Below are 23,884 nucleotides of genomic sequence, written 5' to 3'. Positions count from 1 at the left end.
GGTGGGAACCTAATCCAACATAACTGGTGTCCTCATAAGCAGAGAAAAAGACGCCAGGGGGATGCACATGTACACAGAGAAAAGGCCAACTGCAAGCCAAGGAGGGAGGCCCTGGGAGAAACCAACCTTGCTCACACCAGTTCCAGACTGTGAGGAATGAATTTCTGTTGCTGAAGCCACCCAGTCTGTGGTATTGTTATAGTAGCCCTGGCAAACTAATATAAACTATGTAATGTTTCTTCCATGAACTGCCTACTGATGTCATTTGTTCATTCATCTCCTGGGTTGTGTCGTCTTATTGACTTAAAGGACTATGGAACAGTGAATGATACAACTTTTTAAATGCTCTGTAAAAATAAGTTCTAAATACAAAAGACTGAAAATGAAACCAGAATCTTTGAGGTTAGTATCCATGTAATTAAAATTATGATCTTATACCAACACATCCAAATTACTCTTAAACTATATAGAATTTACTCTCCAGGGCACCTTGGTGGCTCAGTAGGTTAAGGATTCAACTCTTGATTTCAGCTCAGGTTATGATCTCACAGTTTGTGAGTTTGAGCCTGGTGTCAGGCTCCGCGCTCACAGTGCAGAACCTGCTTGGGATTCTCTCTCTCCCTCTCTCTCTGCCCCTCCCCTACTCACACATGCACTTGCTCATTCACTCTCTCAAAATAAATTAAAAAAAAAAAAAAAAAAAAGAATTTACTCTCCAAATACCTAACCAATTGGCATTTGACAGAAAAATCACAAAACACTCTTCAACTCCCTGATGCAGTTAAATGGGTCAGTACAAGCGCAAATCAATTTGATCTAAAGTGGCAAGATTTTTGAAAGAAATAATAAAAACATATGAAAAATTTTAAAGTAAAGCAGAATAATTTGTTTCTCTCATCTCAATTTTTTACCTCAGTAGTCTATTCTTCTTTATTGTTTTTAAAATTTTTTAATGTTTATTTTTATTTTTGACAGGGACACCGCATGAATGGGAGAGAGGGAGACACAGAATCTGAAGCAGGCTCCAGGCTTTGAGCTGTCAGTACAGAGCCTAACGTGGGGCTCAAACTCATGGACTGCAAGATCATGACCTGAGCTGAAGTCGGACGCTTAAACGACTGATCCACCCAGGCACCCATTATTCTTCGTTATTGTTAAATAGTATTTTACTGTATGGATTTTACCACAATTTGTTTATTTATTCACCTATGAAAAGATACATGGGTTATTTCCAGTTTGAGTCTTTTATGTCTTTAATTCTAATTTACTTACTAAAATTCCTCCATGAGACATACAAAGGTTCTCCTGGTTCCTGATGAAGGTTGATATTATCCCATAATAGCTGAATATACACAAGTTTGCTATCCTGGGACAGAGATGACAGAGGAAGCTAAAAGAGATCAATAGAAAGTATTAGTACTCTAAGCATAATAATTACCAGTGGATCTAGCAAAGCTTGGTTATATAAAATAAAAGCGTTCTTTTGAAACTGTGGACCTAAAATTCTAAGCAAAAAATTTTGATTTTTATTTGTATTGATACATATTCCTACTTTCTGAGGTGCAGACTTTTCATTCCTACTTCCACAGATTGCAAAGACAACTTGGTAATTGGCACAGTGGCCACATGAAAGATTAGTCACCATTAGAACAAATTTTAAGGTAGAGAAAGTACAACAGTTTCTACTATCTTGTGCTGTTACTTAAAATAAATGAGTCAAAATAGAGTGTAATACTTTAAGAAAATATTTTCCTGTGCCCCTGGTGTGTGTTGGGGTGTCTCTAATCAATATTATAAATGAAGGAACTCTAGGAGCCCACTATCTCCAATGGAATCGGGCACCCCAGCCCAAGTACAATAAGGGCTTTAAAGTCAGACAGCCAGACTGTGGTCTTGGCTCCCCGTCACGTAGCAGGTGTGTGACCTTGTGGAAATTACTTAACTTCTCCAACTTTTAATTATATCACCTGAAAAACATGCATAAGAGGAGTCCTTTAAAATAAAGTTGTTGTGAGAAGGTCAACTGGTGATATGATAGTTCAGAATAAAAGCTACCTTTTCTAGCCACCCTTGCAAACTAGGTATGACCATATAACTAAGTTTAGGCCAAACAGATACATAGAGAAATGTTATGTACAACTCCAGGAACCATCCCTACAGAAAGAAGACACATTCTTCTCCATTCATTTTTATCCTTACTGCTGGCTGGAATATGGACATGATGGCTAGAAATAGAGAGGCCATCCTGGACCAGGTATAGAACTTGGAAATGGAGGTTATACACAGCTGACCAAAAAGACAGAAGGATCTCAGGTCCCTAAGACTACATCATCCCAGGACCACCTTCCCAAACTCTGATGTGAGAGAGAAATAATGTACATCTCGTTAAGGCACTGTTGTTGTACACTTGTTACTCTGAAGTTAAGCCTCATTCTAACCAACACCAACATAGTACAAGTATAGAAGTTGGTACCCTACCTGTACACCTCCATTACAATGTTCAGATGTGAGGATAAGTCCTGGCAAGTTACTAGGAAGGTCCAAACGTCTGAAATACCAAACGAGGTTCCAGAAAATGATTGGATGTTTATTGATGAAAGAGGATGTGTGAATCACTTGATCACCTTCATTTTCTAGCAAAGATTCAAGTTCTTTACGAAGCACTAGAGGACTCAAGTAGGGCACAGAAACAGGGGGAGGATTGGGTCTTTTTCCTAAAGGATCCTTTAAAAAATAAAAATACAGAAAGAAGTGAATATTATCTATTCTGTGTATGTTTAAGAGTACTTCTCAAGGAGATTATGCTCTATCCTTTCAAAATCAGTTATTTCAGAACCATTGCTACATGCAGTATACGCTAATGAAAACCTAAAAAAAGAAAAGAAAGTACTTAGTCATAAATGCCCTTACGTTAAATGATTACAAAAGAAAATAATCCAGAGACAGACCCTAAACATACAGAGTTTCTCTATCAGATTGATTTTTTTTTCCTTTTCAACTTTTACAAAAAAAATACTACATTTCAGGGATGCCTGGGTGGCTCAGTCGGTTAAGCATCCGATTCTTGGTTTAAGTTCAGGTCATGGTTTTCATAGTTGTGAGACTGAGCTCTGCATCAGGCTCTGTGTTGAGCATGGAGCCTGCTTGGGATTCTCTCTTTCCCTCTGCTGCTCTCCTGCTAGTGTGTGTTCTTGCACACACATGCTCTCTCTCAAAAACAAAACAGAAAGAAATACTACATTTCAGATATTTATGATTATTCCCAAAAAAAAAAAAAAAGTTGACTCTATCTTCTTCCTACAATCTAAATAGATGGGGCAATTTTTGTGTTAATATTATTTGATGACTCCTTTTAGAATTATATCTAATGTGCTTTCACATTTGATTGCAACAGCTAAAGAGCAGTCTTACAAACAAAGGAAAACGATGCCAATTCAGTCTTTCTAAGTTGTGCATATTATAATCAGAATAAAATGCTTATGACCAACTCATTAATGGGTACCCCTAGTGCCCAGGCTGTGGTCTCCAAATACCATTTCCTCAAAAATGAACCACAGCTTCTTAGAGAAATGGCTGATTTTAGGTCTAGAGAAAGAAATATTAACATGAGCATGAAACATCTTGTCATATAAGAAAGCAAAGAAGCTTTGTAAAAAAATTAGAAAAAGGCTGCTAGAGATGTGTCAAAAGAACTAAAACACCAACCTGTAGAGGCTTCTAGCTGATCAAAGATGGATGATATATTAATAAGGATAACAACAGCAATGGATGTAAACCTATTTAAATTAGTGAGCTCATAATGATACTCTATTCCTCCAAATTAATTCATCACCTTAGAGGATGCTAGGAATCCAACCTGTTATTTTGAAAACTGGTTAAGTAAAAGGAAAAATATTTGTCCCACCTTTCCAAAATAAACTGCATTTTTGGAAAAGCAAACAGAAAACATGGAGGATGTTTCTCTTTACAGATGTATCCAACATATATAAAGACAATTAGACTACCAGCCTTGAAAGCTGGAAATGAATAATCTGAGGTAGGCAATGAGGCATTAATCGCTACTAGCATCACAAAGAAAGTTCATGTCTTCTATTGAGGGACATTCTACCACTGCAATTGTCTTACAAAAATAAACAACCAAACAAAAACCTGAATGTGATCAAGCTTCTAGATATAATTACCAATTTATAGCGTCATAATCAACAAATACAGTTGCAAGGCTAAAAAAGAGGGTCTACAGATGTAAAATGACTAAATAACAGATCAACCAATTGGTAATGCATAGATGTTATTTGATCCTCATTCTTCAAACTCCAGAAGACACACATACTTCACATTTTTAAAATAGAAATTTGAATAGAGATTGAATAATTTGATTTTTTTGGTTGTATAGTGGCATTGTATTTTTCAGAGTCCTTATCTCTTAGGAACTACATACTGAAATATTTACAAATGGAATATATGATATTTGAAATTTATTTCAGAATAATCTAGGAAAGAAGTGAATAAGGATATACATAAAAGAAGAATGGCCATAAGTTGAAAATTACTGAAGCCAGATGATGGGTCAAAGGGACTCCGTATACTCCTTTTATTTTTGAATGTACTTGAAATCTTAAAAAGCTGTTAGTCTAGGGGCACCTGGGTGGTTCAGTCAGTTGAGCATCTGACTCTTGGTTTTGGTTCAGGTCATGGTCTCACAGTTCGTGAGATTGAGCCTGGCATGCAGCTCTGCACAGAGCCTGCTTGGGATTCTTTCTTTCCCTCTCTGCCCGCAACCTCCCCCGCCCATTTCTCTCATTCTCTCTCTCTCTCTCAAAATAAATAAAAATTTAAATAAATAAAAATCAATCAATCAAAAAATAAAAAGTTCTTAGTCTCTTTATCTTATCACTCATGGTTAAAGAAAAGCTACTAAAGATGGATTATGTGCTATTCTAATAAATACTTTCATGAACACACAGATAATTATGATGTTGTTACCTACCACAACTTCCTGCAGACTGTTGGGAAGACTGACTGTTGAAATGCCATGAAACGGTCGCTGGGAAAAGTCAATATTTTGCAATGGACCCCCAACACTGTGACTTCGCGTCAAAGATACATTTCGCTTTGATAAACTATTAGGCACAGATGAAATTTTCATGGTTTGGACTTCTCCACCGGCTTTCTTTATTTCATCACTTAAAAAACATGAGGAAGAAATGCTGTATTTGTGCTGTAATACAATCTCAATTTGTATACCTAGAGTATTTTCTACAGTGAACTCTGAGTCTAACTGAATATATCGGAGAAGAATCAGTACCACCTTATAAGATTAAATTTTCTTCAGGCATTTCTGTAAAAGTGGTCAGGAGAACAGGATGGGATGGATAATTCTGGTGACAGATGGGAAGAAGAGGACAAAGGGTAGACAATAGATATTCTTTTTAAAAGATTAAGTGCCCATTCACAGTTGCTTTATTCAAACATTATTTCCTCTTTATTAAACAAAATCACCTAGAATTATCCTGCGTCCAACTAGATATTACAGATGAGTATTTAACCTCTACCAGGCCAAGATCCACCTAAGGGCAGAAACTAGATCTTACTTTTTTATTTTTAGTGCTTAGCATAATGCTCAGCAAACAACAGGCTCTGAATAAACGTCCGATTCAATCAGTATTTAAGAGGAAGCGGTGTATTTCACAGTAAAGAAAATATGTCTCTGGAAACTGGTACTGAATACTTTTTACTACAGAGAAGCTCATTCTGTAAAAGGACACTGTAAAACATTAAACATAGTTTCAAAAACGGTTGATCATCACATTTGTTTATTAGATACTTAAACAATGTATTGTAATAAAAGTTAATATTAAATTTTTTAAATGCCAGAACTTAGGGGCTCCTAGCTGGCTCAGTCAGTATAGTGTGCAGCTCTTGATCTTGGGGTCATGAGTTTGAGCCCCAAGTTGGGTGTAGAGATTACTTAAATGAATAAATAAATAAAAACTTAAAAATAAATTAAATAAATAAAATGCCAGAACTTACGCCTACATAAGGCTGTCTTCAAAGATGGGATTTTTACAAGGGTACCCAATTTATAATGAAGAGCTCTCTGTACCCTAGAGTACCTTGATTCAATTGCAGAGGTTGTCTCTTCAGTTATGGTCTGGTTTTGTTTGGGGAAATCCATAAAGTTGATCAAGTCAGGTTCTGCTGAAGCGGACACAGGTTTGTGCTCTGAAGGTTCACTTGCCAATGGAATGCTGCCACTTTGTAAACTGTCACCAGAGGTGCTTGGTTTCAGGAAAAAGCTAAATAGGGAGCAATCCAGAAAAAGTCTTTAAAAATCCTAGAATCCTCTAAATTTCGTATTTAGAATCACTTTATGGTAAAGGAGTCACTGAGGAATTTTACAATCCATAGAAGTACCATCTATTTCAAACACACACACACACACAGCCCCCCTCCCCCATTCTCTCTTCCTCTCTTGTCATAAACTTTTTTAAATGAAAAAGGTCTCAAAGTCATTACAGTTCAATGCAACATCCTTTCAGATTTGAGAACCATTAAAGAAAGCTATGAAGGAAGATGGAAAACAAAATATTTCATTAATTTTCTGAGTTAAAGAAGAAAAAGAGCAGCAATGGCATTTTATCACGTATTAACCTACAATTGTTTATAATATCCTCCCCCCATAAATATCCATTTTGTCTCTAGTCATTTCTTTCCCCCTTTATTCATTATTTTGTTTTCGTCTTCTCGTCTTATCTCTATCCATCTCTTTCTGGGTGGGGATGGGGTGAGTGTTGGGCCTTGCAAGGGACATTAAGAGAACTTCCTGAGGCTGTAGTAATATTCTGTATTTGATAAAGGTTTGGTGTGCACAAACGTATACATTCAATTTTCTTTTTAATTTTTTTAAATGTTTATTTATTTTTGAGGGAGACAGAGAGAGAGAGAAAGAGTGTGTGCAGGAGGGGGACAGAGAGAGAGGTGGGAGGAGGGTGCACGGATAGAGAATCCAAAGCGGGCTCTGTGCTGACAGTAGTGAGCCCAATGTGGGGCTCGAACTCATGGACTGCGAGATCATGACCCGAGCCAAAGTCGGATGCTCAACCAGCTGAGCCACCCAGGTTCCCCCACATTCAATTTTCAAATGGTACGTTTTAAATTTGTAGATTTTCTTATATACAACTTTATTGCAAAAGAAAAAACTGTAAACAAATATTGAACTTTAGTTAATATGTATGCTCAAGTCTTTGGGGGAGAAGTGTATTAATACTGTCTACACCTTCTTTCAAATGAATAAAAACATAAGAAAAATTGGTGGATCGATGGAGGGATAGACAGGTGATAAAGAAAGTACAATAAAATAGTAATACAGAGATGGATATTTGGGTGTCACTGTAAAAAAAAGTCTTTTAACTTCACAGCAAGTTTGAAATTTTCCATAATGACATATTTGGGGGTGGAAATCAATAATGCTCCTTTACACTCACTTAGAAAATATAAAATAAGGTACTTAACACAATAGCTTAAGAAGCACAATTAACACAACAAAAAAGTATAAGACTAGGGAGAATAATTTAAGACCCTATTAAAAGGACACAAAGGATAATCTAAAAAAATGGAGATATATACATACCATGCTCAAAGATAAGAGAATAACACTAAAAACGTCCATTTTCCCCAAATAAATCTATATAGCTAATGCTGCAATCCCAGTGAAAACTCCAGTTGGGACTTTTTCGGGGAGGAGGGGAAACTAAAGTTGCTCTAAGCAAAATAAATAATTAAAACTCCATGAGGGGGAGCTTCCCTTATCAATCAGACACGACACAAACAGTATTGACAAAAAAGAACAGGGAACACAGAACCAGGGTGAGGTGTGCATGGGAACTTGAAATGTGATAAAGGTGCTCTACCTATCAATGAAGAAAGGATGGAAAACCAGCTCATTACATGGAGAAAAAAGAAAGTTGTATCCCTACCATCATACACAAACACAAAGGTGGACTCCAGATGGATTAAAGACCTAAATATCAGAGGTAAAATATACAGCTAACAAAAGAAACTTTAAGAGAAAATCTTCATGTCCTACAGATGGCAAACAACTTTTAAAACAAGGCTCCAAAATGGGGCGCCTGGGTGGTTCAGTTGGTTAAGCGTCCGACTTCGGTTCAGGTCATGATCTCGTGGTTCACGGGTCCAAGCCCCATGTCAGGCTCTGTGCTGACAGCTCACAGCCTGGAGCCTGCTTTGTGGATTCTGTCTCCCTCTCTCTCTCTGCCCCTCCCCTGCTCGTACTCTGTCTCTCTCTCCCTCTCTCTCTCTCTCTCAAAAATAAATAAAACATTTAAAAAACAAAAAAAACAAAAACAAGGCTCCAAAAGCACAAATCATAAGGTGGAAAATTAATGGATAATGACATCAAAACACATTATTTTAAGGAATTAATATCAAGAATATTCGAGACAGACATCAACAAGAAAAAGAAAGCTAATATAAAAATGGACAAGGTATAAACAGGTAATTCACAGAAAATGCTGGAGGAGTGTCTGGGCGGCTCAGTCAGTAAAGCATCCGATTCTTGATTTCAGCTCAAGTCATGATCTCATTGTATGTGAGATTGAGCCCCATGTCAGGCTCTGTACTGATAGCAGGAACCTGCTTGGGATCCTCTGTCTCCCCTCTCTGCCCCCCCCCTCCCCCCCCGCTGCTCTCTCTCAAAATAAATAAACTTTAAAAAAAATAAAAGAAAATGCTGGAATAATTCACAAGTATATGAAGAGATAAACTCACTAATATTCAGAAAAATTCAAACAAAAACAAGATACCACTTTATACTCATTAGAAGACAAAGACCAGAAGAAATGATAATACCATATGCTGGTAAGGATATACAGAAATGAGAATTCTTGGGCACTAACAGTGGGGGTGTTGTCATGTGGTAAGCAATCTTCCACTGTTTATTCAAATCATGCATGAAAATGACCTAATGACTTCACTCCTAAGACTACTATTCTTCACAAGTTTAGAGAGAGACATATTTTACAGTGCACTGCATCACTGCAGTGATATTTATAATAACACAATACTGGAAGCAACTGAAACAACAACAGGATATTGGATGGCTAAAATGAGATATTAACTTCCTACAGGAGAAAAAGGAATAAATTAGATGTACATATAGCAACTCAGATTTTAAACTTAATAATAAAAATAGATATGTTCAACATTATTCTAATTATGTAAGTTAAAAATGCATAATTGTGCAAAACAATGTATTTCATGAGGATGTATATTCAAAGAGACATCACACACCGTAGAGGCAATGTCTTTGTTGGATAAAGGAATGAGAATGGGAATGGCAGGGGCTGGGGGGGGTAGAGCTAATAAAAGAGGGCCCTTGCACAAACCAATGATGAAAGTGCATCAGGAATTAGAGTATGATTCCACTCAGCTCCACACCTGAAGCTAAAAGGAAAAATTAAGCTAAGAAGAAATACCTGTACAACTGGAGAATTTTTTTAAAAGCTGCTAACGGTAGAAAGTCAGGTAAGTTCGTCTGTTCCATAAAACAAATAGAATATTAAGTACAATTACTTAGGTAAGCAGTTACCAAACTCCCAGTTACTTAATTACTAGATCAGCTAGTCTTTCTATTGCCTAGAATTCGGCCATCATGCCACACAGAGCACTACCATAAAGAGGCAACACGTTAGGAGAAGAGTCAAAAAAAACCCCGTCCCCTACACCTTCATTTTTTCTTCTAGAAGATGTAAGACAGCTGAGACAGAAAGTTTAAAATAATGATAAATATTAAAGTTTTGAATTATCTATACAGTTCAGCTCTAAGAATTAACTACTACTGGTAATCATATGTTAAATAAAATGGAAAAGTAGTCTCCTGTAGTGCTAGTATTTTCCACACAAATACTGAAAGTGAAGGAGAGAAAGCAAAGGGACACCTGGAGTGTACCATAACTATTTCACTTTTCTCCCGGGAGTCATGCCTTCTGGGAGGACACTCACCTCTTAAGGGAGCTTTGACAATACTAACCTTGCAGAGCCTCTCAAGTCTTTAAATTCTATATTGAGAAGAGGCAAGAAGTTGCTTTTACAGAATGGACAGGTTGTATTCAAATTTGAATCATCTGCCGTCCATCCAGCCATAATTTCTTCATCATAAACTAACGCTCCACAAGCTCTGCATTGTGAACAACTTGACATCAAAACCTAAGAGCAGAAAAGTGCGAACACTGAGAACCTCCACAGCAAAAAGTCATCTTAACAGGCCATCCTCTGGGGACACAGAATTTTATTTATTTTGCTGATCAAATTTGGACTGAATAGTTCAATCACTTTACAGATAAAGCTACCAGTTTATGGCCTTACTTACATAAGACAGGAAGCAAATTCAACAAAATGATTTACTCTTCTGCCCACAATGGCATCAAAGAATTCTGCTAAATACCATTCTGAAATAAAAATGTGTACAGCCACGTTATCACGCGCAGAAGGCAGAACTTTTACCTCCATTGCACAATTCTGATAGATGCTAGACATGCTGGTGTTTTGAGAAGAACCATGGTCTGATTTTTCAAAGTCCTGCCCTTTTACACTTCTTGGAAATGGAGGTTCACCTAGAGAGAAGTAAATGTCATAACACACTATGTGTGAGAATGCCCTTATTCTTTGGAAATGCATACTAAAGCATTTAAGGGGGAGTATGATGACGTCTGCAATTTATTTTCAAATGGTTCAGTATAAAAATTTCTATACATATATATATAGATAGATATAGCTATATATATCTATCTATATATATATATCTAAAGTTAACAATAGTTAAATCTAGGTGGAGAATCTATATATGATTGTTCACTATATGATTCTTTCAACTATTCAGGACATTTGAAATTTCTCATAATAGAACGTTGGAAAAAACAGACTTAAAAAAATAATTAAGTACTAAGAAATGACAGTGACATAGCCTAGGGAGTCTCAAACTCTGGTATACATTCTATTTACCTACAGCACTAGTTAAAAATATATATTCCTAAGGCCCCCGTCCCACAGATACAGTCTCAAAAGCTTTAGCCTAGAGCTTGGACATTTGTATATATTTTTAAACTAATCCCCCATGTGATTCTGACACACACTAAAGTTTGAGAACTAATGATATACTCCACAAACACAACTAAAAATAAACTTAGGTGACTATACTACTTAGAGATCATATAAAATAAGTGACAGTATGCTGTGGTCATATAAAAAATCCGCCAGCTCATCTCAACAAATGAGGCTGATTGCGCATGCAATAGCGGCAGGGAAAGGTGCAGGCATATAACTTGTCGCAGACGGCAATCCTTTCCATACCTGTTGAGTATTGCAGTTTTCCGACGTCTCCACTGCTGCCGCTACTGCCAAGGCTTGTGTTGCTCTGGGTAAGTTCGCTGGGAACCAACCCTGAGACACTCGTGTTAGGTGACATATTCTCCCCCAAAATATGGTCTTCGAGGCCAGCGGGGAAGCTGTAATCTCTGTTAGTTTCCTCCTTTAATTGAAAAGAATAAAACCCCACATACATAAATAATACCTTCTCCAATGAGAATATATTCATTCCACCCTTTACGGAATTAAACTTCCCTGGAATTCTTACGTAAATTATCATCCCCTTATTTTTCAAAACCATGAACTCTTCTCACCATTATTGGGAATTTCCTTTCCACACTCTAAGATATTCGAGTAATGACCTACAACACTTTAAGATTTTGTTGTGCCCCTGGTGTATGTTGAAGTGTCTCTCAATAATCAATATCATATGGGGCGCCTGGGTGGCTCAGTCGGTTAAGCGGCCGACTTTGGCTCAGGTCATGATCTCTCGGTCCGTGAGTTCAAGCCCCGCGTCGGGCTCTGTGCTGACAGCTCAGAGCCTGGAGCCTGTTTCGGATTCTGTGTCTCCCTCTCTCTGACCGTCCCCTGTTCATGCTCTGTCTCTCCCTGTCTCAAAAATAAATAAAACATTAAAAAAATTTTTTTTTAAATAATCAATATCATAAAATGAAGTAACTCCAGGAGCCCACTGTCTCCATTGGAATTGGGCACCCCAGCACAAGCACAGTAAGGGCTTTAAAGTCAGTCAGCCAGACTGTGGTCTTGGCTCCCCATCATATATTATGTATATGACCTTGCAGAAATTATTTAACTACTCCAGCTTTTAATTATATCATCTGAAAAATACGGATAAGAGGAGTCCTTTAAAATATGGTTGTTGTGAGAATTTCATCTGTCAATATAATTTTCAGACAACAACCATCAATATTAGAGGCATAAAATATGAATAAAGTTCCAAACACTGCAGTTCTGAACTCCTGCAAGTGACTGTTGACACTTTAGATAGAAAACATTTCAATAAGCAGTTTCCTTTTTGATTTTTTTAAATGTTTATTTTGAGAGAGAGAGAGAGAGAGAGAGAGACAGAGAGAGAGAGACAGCATGAGCAGGGAAAGGGCAGAGAGAGGAGAGAAAGAATTCCAAGCGGTCTCCGTGCTGTTAGTGCAGAGCTCGATGCGGGGCTCAATGTCACAAATCATGAGATCATGACCTGAGCTAAAATCAAGAGTCAGACACTTAACTAAATAAGCTACCCAGGAGCCCCTCCTTTTTGATTTTTGCTTTAAAGAAGACTTGTGTCTTGTTATAAAACCATGTTAAATGATATAAAACTTAAACAGACATGCAAAACGGGAAATAAAAGCACTTAATAGTGGGGTGCTTGGGTAGCTCCGTCAGTTAGGTGTCTGACTCTTGATTTTGGCTCAAGTCATGATCTCATGGTTGTGAGATGGAGCCCGGCTTGAGATTCTTATTTTTCTCCTCTCACTCTCTCCCCCTTTCCTGTTCTCTCTCTCTCTCTCTCTCACAAAAAAAAAAAAAAAAAAAGGCATTTATATTACCTACACTACACAGCATAATCAAAATCTTGATGTATGTCCCTCTAGTCATTTTAAAATATGCATATATAATACATTTTTACAAAATAGGATATTATTTTTTACCTTATTCTCATATAATGTATTTTAATGTCATTAAATCTACATTATTTAAACCCCTGAAACCTAATCCAGTTTACTGATGTACTGTTATGCATTTAGTAAATCTCTATTGCTTAAATATTCAGAATACTCTTAAATTTTATATAAGTTACACTGATGAATTCTTTCGAGTTATTTTTACACATAATCATTTCCTTAGATTAAATTCTGGATAAAAGTTATAAACATTTTTTATGGACTTTGTATCCATTCCTTCATTTGAAAATATTTACTAGGTATAACCTATTTGCCTTTGTCAGGCTCTAGTACCAGGGCCATAGCAATAAAAAGAAAAGAAAGATTAAGGTCTGTGACCACCTAGAATTTATAGTCACACATTCCAAGTCAAATTACTCTGCAGAAAGGTTTTATTAACACTGTTAGATAAAATTTCAAAACTCAAGTGGCTCATTTGGTTAGTTTAACACAAAGCAAGGTTAAGATACTTTTGAAGCTAGTTTATTTGGCCTTTCCTTCACTGACCTTGTAAGCTCTTTAAAATGCAATAAAATGCAACTGTGTCTTATAGTACTCAGTATTGTACTTTTGAGTCAATTAATAGTTTGCCTATAGAATAAAGTTTTCTTTCAAATGGTATATAAATCTTATTTGTCCAATTTCATTTCCTATGTCTCTAGCTTCCTATTTAGAACTTTAGCAATCTGAGATGGATTGTGTATTATCTTGAAAATGCATGTTTTATGCCTCCATGCTTTTTCACATTATTCTCTCAGATACACCTTGTACCACCTTATCACTTTGACTAACCCAAAATTTCAAATTTATCCACCCAAACCCAACTTAGATATCACCTGCTTTGCTCTTTTTGGACAGCCCCCTACTGGAACCCCTTCTAAGATATTGCTTTCTTCTTTGCTACTACAGTAATTTAAAAGCATGGACTCTAGAGTCAACCTCCCAGAGTTCAAATTCTAGTTCTGCCTCTCACTAGTTGTGTGGACCTGGAGAAATTAATTAACCTCTCTAACTCTCAGATACCTCATCTATAAAACAGGGATGCCAACAGTACCGATGTGTGGGGTTGCTATGAAAAATATCAAAATAGATATATAGCTTATGAGAGTACCTGTGACATAGTGGTGAACACTTATAAATGTTTGTCTTTTCTACTAAAGTGCCTAAGTACTATATAATTCTGTAAACACAAAGGTGAAATTTTAATTAAATTTTTTCTATAAAACAAATAAGCAAAATTTCCCCACTTCTACTTCATAAAAAGGTCTAATGACTAATTCTCTTTACAATAATTTTCAAAAGAATTAGCAGTTTTTGTGATGCAGTATAAAATACGTAGGCTAAGTTGCAGAGTGATTTCACATATATGTAAGAGCTAACATAGATAAAAGTTATTTAAGAGTGAAGCGCTATGCAAACAAAACATGGCATTATTAAGTATTAATCATCAGTACTTTCAAAGAAACAACGTGTTAGTTCAGACTGATCTATGGAATTATAAAGTAGTTCTGATATTCTATTTCTTTATTATTAATTTCCTCACATTTAGGTTCAGGTCATTTCAAGGAAGAAGTAACATACGCCTCAAGTTTAAACACCAAAGTTACCAGCAATCTCTGAATAATAATTTACATATAAAAAAATATGAGAAACATGCCAGTATCAGATAGACCACACACATAAAACACTCTTACCTCATCATCTGAGTAGCTATAGGCAGACGCTACAGCTACCCACATCTTACTGGCTACCGTAGCTGCTTGTTTCATGCCAGATTTGAGGACATCGATCTTGGGTCCTGAGAGTATATTATCTAGCTTTAGTCCTGACAAAGAGTTTACCACAGAGCCCAACGAGCCATGTGGTGAAGACCGCACTAGTGCTGACAGAGAAGGTGAACGTTCTTTGTGAGCACGAGAGGGAGTCTGCTGCTTGAAACGCCCAGTGAAAGCTTTAGACCTAGATTCTGCAGGAGAGCTCTTTTCACTTTCAGGAACTTCCTGTGCTGCCGGACCATGCTCTAAAGGTAGGCTTGATCGCCTCTCTAGAGAGTGAATACATGCAGTGATGGTGCCAGACTCTCTGCTTCCCTCTCCGTGTAATTCCATACTAGCAGACTTGCTACCCAAAGGACTCTTTAGGTTCATATAGCTTTCAATTTCATCAGCCAGATTGCGTGCAATAACTGGAGAAGACACCTTATCTTCAGAATCTTGAGATTTTACTCCAGTACATTCAGTGGCCAAAAGAGACAAAGGATCTAGTCCAGTTTCAACATCCTCCCTCTCAACAGCTTTAACAACACCATGTAAACTACTCCTCTTATTTATTACATCTTTGGGTTCTACTTTCAAGTCTCTGGGCTGATTACTATCATTCTGGAGACTGTCACATGCGTCCTTTTTCATAGTAGTTTTCGCTGCACTGTCCTCAATCACAGGTTCCAGGAGCTCTTGGCTCTCTTCAAGCATCTCTAATACCGAAGAAGATCTGTGCTCGGAATCCCAAGTGCTTTCAGACACACGAGTCCTAGTATCAACTAGATGACAACTGTTAGCAGTCTCAAAGCTGTGGGTGCTCGCAACACGGAGTGGAGAAGTCTTAGGACAGGCCAGTGCGGCTGTGAGAATCTTGGCATCTGCTCCCATCATAATAGCCACTTCACTTGAATTCAGATCCAAACTGCTCTTCTTAAGCAACATTCCAGCTCGACTTTCAGAACTGAAACTACAACTCCTCTCTGGGAAATGCTTTTGCCTTTTATCTCCTCTATCACCATTCTTCTTGGGATTAGTAACTTCACCAAAGACTGCATCTTCAACTGGATCTTGAGTAGAAAATGGCACATTTGATGTACTACCTAAAAGGGGAGGTACAATATTAAAAACGAAACTCTATTTTCCGATATAACTTTTACGAAAGTGTCTTTTCTGGTTTTTGAAAAGCGACACATAGAGTAAGATTCAGAAAGTTTAGAAGGTACAAAGAAAGTACACAAAAAAAGAACAACAAAAGGCCTCCATTCAATCCTGCCTCCCAGAAATAACATTGCAATGTATTATCTGCCTTTCATCCTCTATGCATACATATACACATTTAACAATCATGCAATGTATGCTGTGTATTCCTGTATTGTTCACTAAAACCTGTCAACAAATACAGACCTATAAATATATTTTACATTTTAAGAGTTCTACATTCAATTTAAAAAATATATTCTAGGGAGCCCGGGTGGCTCAGTCAGTTAAGCATCCCACTGTTGATTTTGGCTCAGGTAATGATCTCATGGTTCATGGGTTTGAGCCCTGGGTTGGGCTCCAAACTGACAGTTCGAAGTCTGCTTGGGATTCTCTCTCTCCCTCTCTCTCTGCCCCTCCCCCACTCGTGCTCTCTTCTCTCAAAATAAATAAATAAACTTAAAAAAAAAAAAAAAAAAAAACCAGGGGCACCTGGGTGGCTCAGTCGGTTAAGCGTCTGACTTCGCTCAGGTCATGATCTTGTGGTCCATGAATTCGTGCCCTGCATCGGGCTCTGTGATGACAGCTTAGAGCCTGGAGCCTGCTTCGAAATCTGTGTCTCCCTCTCTCTCTCTGCCCCTCCCCTGCTCTCTCTCTCTCTCTCTCAAAAATAAGTAAACATTAAAAAAACATAAAAACAGGGGCGTCTGGGTGGCTCAGTTGGTAAAGCATCTGACTTCGGCTCAGGTCATGATCTCGCGGTTTGTGAGTTCGAGTCCCATGTTGGGCTCTGTGCTGACAGCTCAGAGCCTGGAGTCTGCTTCAGATTCTGTGTCTCCCCCTCTCTCTGACCCTCTCATGCTCATGCTCTGTCTGTCTCTGTAACTCAATAAATAAATGTTAAAAAAAATTTATAAAAAAACATAAAAAAACAAATACTTAATCACAAATAAGTGGCTCAGGATACCTATAAAAACTGGCCAAATTAAAAACCCACTGGTATTTTTGTGTAGTAAAGCATAGTGATATGAATCTTCTTCTTCCATTGCCTTTCCATTGCCATACAAAACCCCTTTGGAATTTAGTAACATCTCTGCCTCTTTGCTCTTAATGAGTATAGGAGGCCCTGCAGTCCTCTCTAATTATCTACCATGAGAAAGAGAGACCAAACTGAGAACAGGCACTGCAACAAGAAAATGTATTCCCAGTAACAACTGGACACTATAAATACCCCTCCTTTTAAACACTGAACATTTTAAGTAACAACTTCTTTAGCCAATTTATAGGATTCAAACTTACTTCTGGCTCTAAATTTAGCATGTTCATCACAATTAGGTCATCAACTTAATGTCATTAAAGACATATATATCTGTAGAAGTATATTTTAAATACTTAGAAATCATTATGTAAAGACTCACCAGTGCTGCTTTTCCTGCCATTGAGATCGAATATACCAGATGGAACTTTCACAATACTGCTGCCCCATGCAGGAGGCTCAGTAGGACTCTGTGACTCTGCACTAGGTTGTGACTGTTTTGCTACAACAGCAGAGACATCACACACTTCTGCGAAAAAGATATTTGGATGTTATTCCTACTTATACTGCACAGAAACCGTATGTTGATTTTTTATAATATTTTATTCTTTTATATTTTTCTCCAAGTGTGAGTGAATATATGACTATTTTATTACTAATTTACTGTGTCTAATTTATTTTATGCCATAAATGTTGCCAGCATTGACTGAAATAAACGCTTTATTGTAGCATCAATAATGCTAACTTGAGCACTCCCGTGAATAAATTAAGGCTTTGGACTTCAAACATACTCTCATCACTTGTAAAGTAGGAGAGGGGCTTGCTTCTGCATAACTCTGGAGCATAAAATAAGTGACATCATTGAAGGAAAGTACACTTTTATGTAAGAGGATAGGAAGAACATTTTATTACCATGAAGCCAGAAAATTCTTCCACATTTGCATAAAATGATTACTACAAACCATATCTACCTCAATGAGTCCCATTAAAAAACAAAAAAATAAAAACAAACAAACAGGAAAACCACACACACTGTATTTAACCTACCAATGAAAAATACCTACTTAGATATTTGAAGGACTTCTAGTGAAATGGCATTTTAAAATAAAACAGGCACTGGAACACAAGTCTGAGGACTTCAAGTTCAGTCTTGGTTCTATCACAAAATAGCTATTTGACTTTGGCAAATCAATACGTCAATGGATCACACTTTCCTACAAAATTGAGGGTTGACCTACTGTCTCTAAAAGATCTCTTGAATTCTAAAATTCAGAAACTACTCATTCTATCCATAGCTAACATTACATAGTATCTTATAAGCCCAGGCCTTACATTTCTTTCTAGAAATTATCAAATAAGACTTAATTAAGACAGGGGCACCTGGCTAGCTCAGTTGGTAGAGCATGTGACCCTGTATTTCAGTGTTGTGAGTTTGAGCCCTACATTGGGTGTAAAGATTACTAAAGAAATCTTAAGAGGAAAAAAAAAAAAAAACTACAGTATTTTTCTAAGTAAAGCTAGCAAATATCAGTACTCAACCTTCTGTTTGCACTTTTGTTTTAGTTATCAATTCTCTTGCTACTTGTTCTTCAGGCATATGAATTTCTGCATCATCCTTTATAAGTTCATCCTTAGACCCATAGCCTTGGTCAGACTGACCACCTGTTAAAAAGAATGCAAGCTTACATGTAAATGTTTTCATATACTCATAGTCCAGCTATAAAATGTCAAAAGAGAATTCCATTGATTTACACGATTAAACTTACAGAAAAGGAAGACAAGAAAGCTCACAAAGCACACACAGCATTTTAAACAAATGATAAGAAGCAAAGAACAGTAAAAACAGGAACATCAAAGACTAAAAAATTTAGAAGCACTGAACCTTAGTTTCCTCATCTGTAAACTAATAGATTTGGACAAGATGTTTTGAAAAGTTTGTTTTGGAGGATGTCTACAGAATGCTACACTTTGTGTAAGAAAGAAGAAGAAATAAAACAAACATATCTGCTTACTTTTGCAAAAAGAAATGCAGAAATAATAAACCAGAAAACAATAAAACTGGTTAATGACAAGGGGTGGGGGAAAATACTCTGGAAGGATAAAGAGGGAAGAAACTTCCCCAAATACAGCTTATTGTTGTTTTTATTTTTGGAAATGCATCAACTTCTACATATTCAAAAAAATTAAATCAGCAAAACTGGGAGGAGAATAGTAACTAAAATTGAATGCAAACAGAAACAAATGAGACCAACTGTATTTCACGTGAATAATCACACTGAAAGGATGGGGAATGGTGGGGGAGGAGGAAAGGACTGATTGAAGAAACTTCTGAACACGTAATCTTGAGTATATACTCTAAGCCAGGGGGGTAATACTGACAAATTCTGAACTCCTTAGAAAGTCCGTTTCTCACAGAGTAATAGATGTAGCAATTCTGAAATTATTTTATGTGTACTGCAAGACTGAGCAAATGAGTAAACATAATGATGAAGAGAGATTTTTAAAAAATGAAATGAAGGAAGGCAAAGAAAAACTTATGGGGTTGATTTGAAAATGGAAGTATTTTGGGGTGCCTGGGTAGCTCAGTTGATTAAGTATCTAACTTCAGCTCACGTCATCATCTCGTGGGTCATGAATTTGAGCCCCACATCGGGCTGTGTGCTGACAGCTCAGAGCCTGGAGACTGCTTCGGATTCTGTGTCTCCCTCTCTCTCTGCCCCTCTCCCACTTGTGTTGTCTGTCTCTCTCTCTCTCAAAACTAAACATTAAAAAAAAAATTTTTTTTTAAGAAAATGGAAGTATTTCTAAAACATACATACATACATATTTTCAAATATATATATATTTTCTATCTCTGCTGAAAACGTCCAGAAGCAATAATACCCTGTAGCAGTAAGCATACCTAGAGTCCAGATATGGGCTTCTAGAATCTATTGCCCATTGAAAGGAATCTGGGATCCTTGAAGAAATGGCTGATTTCAAACCTCAGGCAGGAAAGGTACAAGAATGAGCCAGGAACATTTTGTTGTGTAAGAAAGGAAGTGTTCAAAAACATGATAGGGGATATGTCAGAGTAAAATGATGAAACCAAAGGACATACAATAGAATATCATCTTACAAATGTGGAGGGAGGATAGCATTGGTAAAATCACCTGCTTTAAAACCATCATAGTACAGACTGGTTCAAGAATTATTGATGTATGCTAAATTCATAAGAAAAAGTGTGATGAGAAAGAGGGCATTGTTGCATACTCTCAGAGTCTCTTCACTGGTAGCTTATTATCTGCACGGGCAAGAATAATAACTAAGAGAAACCAAATGCTAAGACAAGGTGATCAAAATCAGTATCACAGTAAGAAGCAGACAGATACTGTGTGCCTCTGAGATGTGATAATCTAAGAAGGATACAACATCACTTTTGTAGTAGAGCCATGGACGTACAACCCAATCTAATCACAAGGAAACATCGGACCAACTCAAACCAAGGAACATTCCACAAAATAACTGGACTGAATTCTTCCAAATGGCGGGGTCATGAAAAGACAAAGACGAAAAGGTAAAGGAAAAGGGTAAAGAACTGTGCCAGGTTAAAGGAGACTAAACGAGGGAGCTAGAATGCCACAAAGGATATTACAGCAATTGACAAAACTGGAATGTAGACTACAGACTCAAGTAGTATGTCAATATTTTCCTAAATTTGGTAACTATACTATGGTTTTATCAGAGAAAAATACCATCAAAGTATCAAAAGGTAAAAAGGCAAGATGTATTACAACCTGCTGTCACATGACTTAGGAAAACAATGTGCATATGTGTACAGAAAGAAAATGATAAAGCAGATATGGCAAGCTAAAATTGAATGAACGTAAATATAATTTATTCGAGGGTTCTCTGTACTGTACTTGCAACATTTCTGTAAGTGTGAAATAACTTCAAGATAAAGGTTTAAACAAGTCTTTCTGGCTTTAAAGTTCTATCATTTAAAACTGAGACGAAGACTGAAGACCAACGTAAAACTACACCACAACTGACACTTAGTTCCTAGAGAGTCACCGTAAAGTGTGTCGACGAGGCATGATACAAAACATACACAGCTGACCCTTGAACAACACAGGGGTCAGAGGTGCTGGCCTTCCCACCCCACACAATCAAAAATCCACATGTAACTTTTGACGCCCCAAAAACTTAACTACCAGCCTCTTGACTGGCAGCCTTACCAATAACATAAACAGTCAGTTAACACACATGTTATATGTCATTTGTGTATATAATAAAATAAGCTAGAAAAAAGAAATGTTATTAAGGAGGCACCTGGCTGGCTCAGTCAGAAGAGCATGAGACTCTTGATCTCAGGGTCCTGAGTTTGAGCGCCATGCTGGGGGTAGAGATTACTTAAATTTAAAAAACTGTTAGGGGCGCCTGGGTGGCTCAGTCAGTTGAGCGTCCGGCTTCGGCTCAGGTCATGATCTCACAGTTCGTGAGTTCGAGCCCCGCGTCAGGCTCTGTGCTGACAGCTCAGAGCCTGGAGCCTGCTTCAGATTCTATGTCTCCCTCTCTCTCTGACCCTCCCCTGTTAATGCTCTGTCTGTCTCTGTCTCAAAAATAAATAAACATTAAAAAAAAAACAATTTAAAAAAAATAAAAAACTGTTATTAATAAAATCAGAAAGTACTATGATAGTTTTGTTTGGTGACACATGAGAGCTACCGTATGGTGAACACAGCATAAGGTATAGATAAGTTGAATCACTATGTTGTACACCTAAAACTAATGTAACATCGTGTATCAACTACACCCAAATTTTACAAAAATTAATAAAAAAAGGAAAAAAAGAAAATCCTAAGAAAGAAAACACATTTACAGTACTGTAAATACTGAAAAAAAATTGGCATGTAAGTAGACCCGTGCAGTTCAAACCCATGTTGTTCAGGTGTTAACTGTAGTGCCTTCCACTTTCTACCACTTGTTACACTGCCACTCAAACTTTGCAATTTAACAAAAGAACCAAACTTTTCTAAATATCCCTAGTTAGAATGATTAAGTTGTCGATTTTTTACTGGCCCCCTCAGAAAGCATTATGGTGCCATGAAATGGGAACTAAGAAAACTGATTAAACCAAGATATCTGTCCCAACAAGCTAAGTGACTCCATATCAGGTACCAACTGGAAAGACTGTACAAGATAATATTTAATGAAAGAGTAGCTTAAAATTCTGGTTTGGAAGTCTCCAAAAGTATCAAATGATATCATCAAAAACTCTACAAAGACACCTATGTCACTGTAAATTCAGCAAACAGGGCTTTAGCCATCTGAAATGCAACTGAAAAGATATATATGGAAAAGGGATCTAAAGTTTCTTCCCCAACTATTAGAATCTTTATGCCAATTACTCAGAATTACTAGGAGATTTTTTTTTTCCATTAAAGGGGATCATTTTAGAAGAGTAAGGAGGGTATCTATTACTATTTTTAAAATTATAATTATTCCTGGTGGGACATGGTTTCATATCACATTTTCTTAATTTTTTCATAAATGAAATCCATTTATATTTTATAAGTTTTAGGAAAAAATACAAGAAGAAATAAGATAAGGTAGCTTTATAAACAGGATTATAACTTATAGCTCTACACTGACTTTCAATGATTTATACATGGTTCTGTTTTTATGGGGTAATTTTTAGTGCAAGAATTTAGCAGATCAGTTTTAGCAAGCAAAAACCATCTCAACAGCTAGAACACTGAAATATTTAATCCCCATAAAACTACTGGATACAATGGTGCTACAAACAAACCTCAAAATCAGAATTATAGCAAGGCACAGTACATTTTCAAATAAAATAACAAATATGCTTTGCAAAATGATCGTAAAATGTTAGTTGGATATTTTCAGTGGTACATATATGATTACACTTATCTGAAGGAGAAAAAGGCAAGAAAACTAGCATTGTTTTCCACCTGTAACAACACTTTAAATACAACAAAAAGTCTCTCCCCCACCCTTGCATGTCAGCAAAGTTTAACCTAATAAATGGGAAATTACCTGAAGTGGTTAACATTCAAGGGTAGAATTAACGCACACGTGTATCCATAGCTTCACGTCATATAAGTCTGTCTGCACCCCACACCATGACAGCCAAGGACAAATGCAGCACCAAGAAACAGCACAGAGCAAAAAGCAGAGTGACAAAGAGCAGAAAAAAGGAAACTTCAGTCATTGAGACAAGTTCATCAGATGAAGCACAGGAATTAGACTTAGGATTCATTTTAAAGAAAAGCTTGAGATATTAACAATAACAACAACAACAAAAAAGAAAACACAAAAAGAAGGATGTGCAACACACATATATTTGCTCAATGTGCTACTTGAATTGCGCTTATTTCCAGCTTCAGAGGACAGAGGTTATGCCCATGGCTTTGTTTGTAAAAGTAGCTTCAGACATTTCTCAGATTTTAAAAATTGTCATTTAAAATAATGACTATGCAAAGAGAATCCTTTTTCTCATGGTATGACTTATTTTCTTCTCTATTTACTATGTATAATTTCAAATTCTCAATAAATACTTTCCACGTAATGAGAAAAAGTATCTGCAAGTTGTGTCACCTAACATTCAGGTTCCTCAGTTCACAATTTCTACAGTTACAGCATATACTTTCCCAAATCAAGGATGAAGAAATACAAAGCAGCACTGTGCTAGAGGCTTCTGCACAGCACTTCGAAGAGAATGCTATACTACAGGAAATAAAAAGAAGCGATCTGCAATCAGAGGACTAATTTCTTCCCTTATTTCTAGAGTATTTTTAAAGTACTCATATTGCACAAACTCAAGAAAG

General features: G+C 36.9%; 1 protein-coding gene across 6 annotated transcripts in view; it reads right to left on the bottom strand.

The window, feature by feature from the left end:
* Positions 1-23,884, bottom strand: part of DENND4C (DENN domain containing 4C) — a 124,717-nt gene that overhangs the window by 11,881 nt on the left and 88,952 nt on the right. For 5 of the 6 annotated variants that reach the window (XM_053907977.1, XM_053907979.1, XM_053907978.1 and 2 more), the window contains 10 exons: positions 18,594-18,716; positions 17,437-17,583; positions 14,756-15,921; positions 11,368-11,545; positions 10,522-10,631; positions 10,049-10,224; positions 6,114-6,296; positions 4,988-5,183; positions 2,479-2,724; positions 1,273-1,390 (listed from right to left, as the gene is read on the bottom strand). In XM_053907977.1, coding sequence (XP_053763952.1) covers positions 1,273-1,390; positions 2,479-2,724; positions 4,988-5,183; positions 6,114-6,296; positions 10,049-10,224; positions 10,522-10,631; positions 11,368-11,545; positions 14,756-15,921; positions 17,437-17,583; positions 18,594-18,716 — 2,643 coding nt within the window. Of the gene's footprint in view, positions 1-1,272; positions 1,391-2,478; positions 2,725-4,987; positions 5,184-6,113; positions 6,297-10,048; positions 10,225-10,521; positions 10,632-11,367; positions 11,546-14,755; positions 15,922-17,436; positions 17,584-18,593; positions 18,717-23,884 lie in introns of those variants that run through there. The other variant, XR_008424210.1, reaches the window with a different exon arrangement.

Source organism: Panthera pardus, unplaced genomic scaffold (assembly GCF_024362965.1).
Source record: "Panthera pardus isolate Hobbes unplaced genomic scaffold, ASM2436296v1 HiC_scaffold_20, whole genome shotgun sequence".
Taxonomy (NCBI): Eukaryota; Metazoa; Chordata; class Mammalia; order Carnivora; family Felidae; genus Panthera; species Panthera pardus.
Note: the sequence above shows the minus strand (reverse complement) of the source record. Positions and strands in the feature narration are given on the sequence as shown.